We start from the raw sequence: 3814 nt of genomic DNA on the forward strand, positions 1-3814 counted from the left end.
CTTGATTAGTATTGCTACAGTGAAGTGTACCAAGTTAAGACGCTGCTGCGGAGTTTCAGGCACGTCTCTGAATAGAGTAATTGTTATAGAAAGTTAAACAGGGTAGTGGCATGCAGTAACCATGTCACCTGCTGCTGATAATGTAATATGAAAGCAAATAAGGGTGGAACCCGAGAACAAAGAATAACCTGAACCGAGGCAAAGGAAGTTTAAAGGTCTCTGTTAGACTTCAAGTGTGTCTCCGGGTTCCTATCCAAGCGCACAGGTATTTGTGCGCATGTTAAGCACATTAACTATTCTTACTTTTCTGTATTAAATTACTCTTTGTGAGATTTTATATATAGAAGTGTTTTCATATCTTTAATCACACCTTTAAGATATTGTGTGTTGTTTTTATGTTACACTGCTTTATTCTATGTTTTTTTATAGATATCTTTCTTCAGACTTATTTTCAATTTATTTATTTGAGCATTTTACGTATTGATCAATATCACCAGCTTGACTGTGAAACGATGTCTATCTTTGTTTTGAAAATGTATTTGTTTATTTCTGAATCAACTGTGTCAACTTTTAAATATTTGCTTCGAGAATGTATTTACTTAATTTATTGGTCTGTAAGGTGTGTTTATTTTGAGATATTTCTTACTTTATTACACTTTATTTCGTACTTTTTACGGCCTCCTTCTTTCGTGTTATTCTACGTCACCAACTTGAAATAGTTTGTCACTTTATTTTTTGACAGCCAATAATCTGACAGTTTCTCTCCACAGTGTATACCGGATGTAAAGTGAGCTGATTAACAGTACAGTGCAGGTGGGGTTAGACCCAGTAAGACGCCCTGATTAGCAGAGCGCTGCTCAGTACTGCAGGCTAGCTGAGAGACCTCCCTGTAACTGAATGTACAGGCCTAACCACTGGCTCCTGTACTACTGTACTGTGTTACGTTCCCTGGCAGTCCTGTTTACCCTCCTTCAGCTCTGGGTGTGGTTCCCCTGCATCTGTTCTGGGTGGCTTTCTTTGCCCAATGCCTCATGGATCTGTCAGGGTGTTGTCCCACACAGTGGCTTAAGTCACCATCTGCTTCCAAATACACAATGACAATCTGCCGGATGGCGTCCAAGATGCTGCTCCGTAAAACTGCAGAAGCTGTAGAGGAGCTGGAGGGAAAAGGAGGCAGAACTTGAAAACCAGGACTTGGATCTGACTTTTAATTGTGGTTGAGTCACTCTAACCGGCAGAGCCGTGGAGCTGAGGCTTGGAAAGTTTCCTTTTTCCATTACTGTGTGGATTTCTCCCCTGGTATTGGTGGCTCCAAGCAACTAACTTCCAGTTGCTATGTCTGGAAACGCAGTTCTCCTGTAAGGCATGAAGGAGCAGTGAGAGGATAAATCTATTTCTTTTCAACAAACTGGAGCGGAAGCAGGTCGGATTTTCACAAGTGGTGATACAACTTTATTGACTTTTCTTTCTCATTATTATTGATAGTAAATGGCTGTTGCATGATCCTGGAATCAGCTGTACAACATTAGTGCATGCCACACAGATGCCTGAACCCCAATTACAGCTTCTGAGACTACATTCTTGTCATGTAAGATATAGCACAATGTTGCACTTCTCAAATATGAACAGTTTAAATAGCATTGACATTGTGGGAAAAGCTTTTCAAGAACTTCCTGTTGCCTCCACTCTGGATAATGTCACCACTGTCTATGAGCTTTAAGCGATTTGTGAGCGATGGAGGAGTCAAAAGCCATTCTGAAGTTTTTCAGGACGCTCTCAGAGGAGGACAACAAGGATCTAATGCAAGGAGGCACTGGGCTGAGTTTTAATCTAAATAAAAATAGGGATGTGAGTTTTGAAGATGCCGTGGAGAACAGTACAGACCCCTCATCAGGCACTCTATTGCCTCATGTAGATCACTTGGAGATCACTTCTAAATCAGAGGGACACATAAGTAGCAGAGAAGCAGGAAATGACTCCGACGTGGTCGAAGAGGAGCGGAATAATGACAACCTAACAGAGCAGCGAAGCGTGGCCGTAAACGAGAACTCGCTGGATGATCTCACCTTGAAGGAGTCTCTGCAACCACAATGTGAACACATTTCAAGTGGCTGCACAAATACCGGTTGTGAATGTGTTGCAGCACTCAGTGTCACACAGGATGATGCTGAAGAAGCTCATCAGAGAGGGGAAAAAGGCAACGTAAATGTTCACTGCCGGGAAGATGTTGTCACAAGTACATCCAGTCCGGATGTGGGTTTTGAGGAATCTGTGAAAAGTAGATCCTCTAAAACCAAACATGTGCTTATACTGGTGACTCGGACAGGACCTGCAGTTGAGGTTGAACCCTTAGTAGCAGCGTCGTTGGAGCAAGCTGGTGGCCCTTCTTCCTTTCAAAATATTGATGAGGACGAGAGAACAGGTGCAGTGGAAGACAGCGAAGAAGAGGAGAAAAGAGACGCATTTCCAGATTTTTCCGCCCAACTTTCCGTTCTACCCAGCACTGAAGACATCTCACCAAATGTTATCACAGCATCTGCAGTCAATAACCCTCCACCTGGATCCACCTGCACCAGAGCCACCTTCACCCCAGGATCCCCCACGGACAAGCAGATCCAGATCCCGGCGCTCTTCAGTGGCCTGAGGGTCCTGAGGAAGGGGGTAGTCGGGCCTCAGCACGACACCGTGGCCCAGATCAAGCCTTCATCTCAGGAAACAAGGAGGGAGATCTCCCCTGAGAAGCAGGGGGATGCTAAAGTTCAGGGGAGCCTCCTGGGCCAGATCTCCCAATTCCTGAACAGGGAAAAGAGTGTGGACGAGAAAGAGGAAAGCAAGGAAATGGAGGGCGAGGGAGATCAGGATGAGAATGAGAAGAACCAGATTGAAGAAAGTCAAACGGGTGAGAGGAAGCAGCTTGAAACAGAGGAGGGTGCAGGTGTTTCATCGGAGTCTACGAAACTTTCTGTGTACAGTGCAGAAGCTGCATTTGATGCCTTCAAAGCTTTTTTCACCCCAAAGCCTTTGAAGAAGGACCCAACTGAGAAGGTGGACCTGGATGCACTGAGGAGTAAGATAAGAGCAGATAAAGAGACGCTGAGAGCGCTGTTTGAGAGAAAATCCAACAAGACGCCAGAGAAGGGAAAGTCACCAGATGGCAAAGTACGAGTTGTGTATGAATAAAGCATCAACTAGCTTTACCAGAGCCACGTTTGTAATACTCTACGTGCGTAAAGAAGCTCTATTTGTAATTGATTGTTTAAAATATGTTGTCAAACTCTTTCCCCTTCCTCTCAGTCAGAGGCCTCGTCCCCAGCAGAGGGAGAGGAAAGGACTCCTGGCCGCCTACAAGCCATCTGGCCGCCAGTCAAGGAGGAAAAAGTTGGGCTGAAATACACAGAAGCAGGTACTCACAGATTAATACGCATTCATATTTTTGTGATAAATATGTTGGCTTTTCCAACGTCATTGATCACCCAGACTCATCTTCTTCAAATCCATTATGTAGAAAAGTATTTAGGTGCAAAACTCTCATTTCGCTACAAACATGCACTTTTGATGAAGGTGACACAATAGACAAATAGCATATTCTAATTAGACTAAGCAAATACATATCTTGCTCCATAATGTACATGAGATAGAGGAACTATACCGTCCTTTATTTGCCAAAAAGGTTCTCCACAGACAAATTGAATGTACAATTGCAGTGTGCAAGACCCCAAAGAGGAGTAATGTGTCATTTTTTTATCGCAGACATGTCATCATGTGTTTGTATCTGTTAAAGAGGGGCTGGGATCACCATACAGGTTTACAAACA

The 3814-nt window shown here is 43.7% G+C and overlaps 1 protein-coding gene across 2 annotated transcripts in view; it reads left to right on the top strand.

Moving 5' to 3' along the window:
- The first annotated feature begins 1083 nt into the window (after positions 1-1083).
- fmn1 (formin 1) overlaps positions 1084-3814 on the top strand; it is a 16381-nt gene continuing 13650 nt past the window's right edge. For both annotated transcript variants that reach the window (XM_034528442.1, XM_034528443.1), the window contains exons 1-2: positions 1084-3159; positions 3295-3403. In XM_034528442.1, coding sequence (XP_034384333.1) covers positions 1735-3159; positions 3295-3403 — 1534 coding nt within the window. In that variant the 5' untranslated portion in view covers positions 1084-1734. The remainder of the gene's footprint in view (positions 3160-3294; positions 3404-3814) is intronic.

Source organism: Cyclopterus lumpus, chromosome 24, assembly GCF_009769545.1.
Source record: "Cyclopterus lumpus isolate fCycLum1 chromosome 24, fCycLum1.pri, whole genome shotgun sequence".
In the NCBI taxonomy this organism is placed as follows: Eukaryota; Metazoa; Chordata; class Actinopteri; order Perciformes; family Cyclopteridae; genus Cyclopterus; species Cyclopterus lumpus.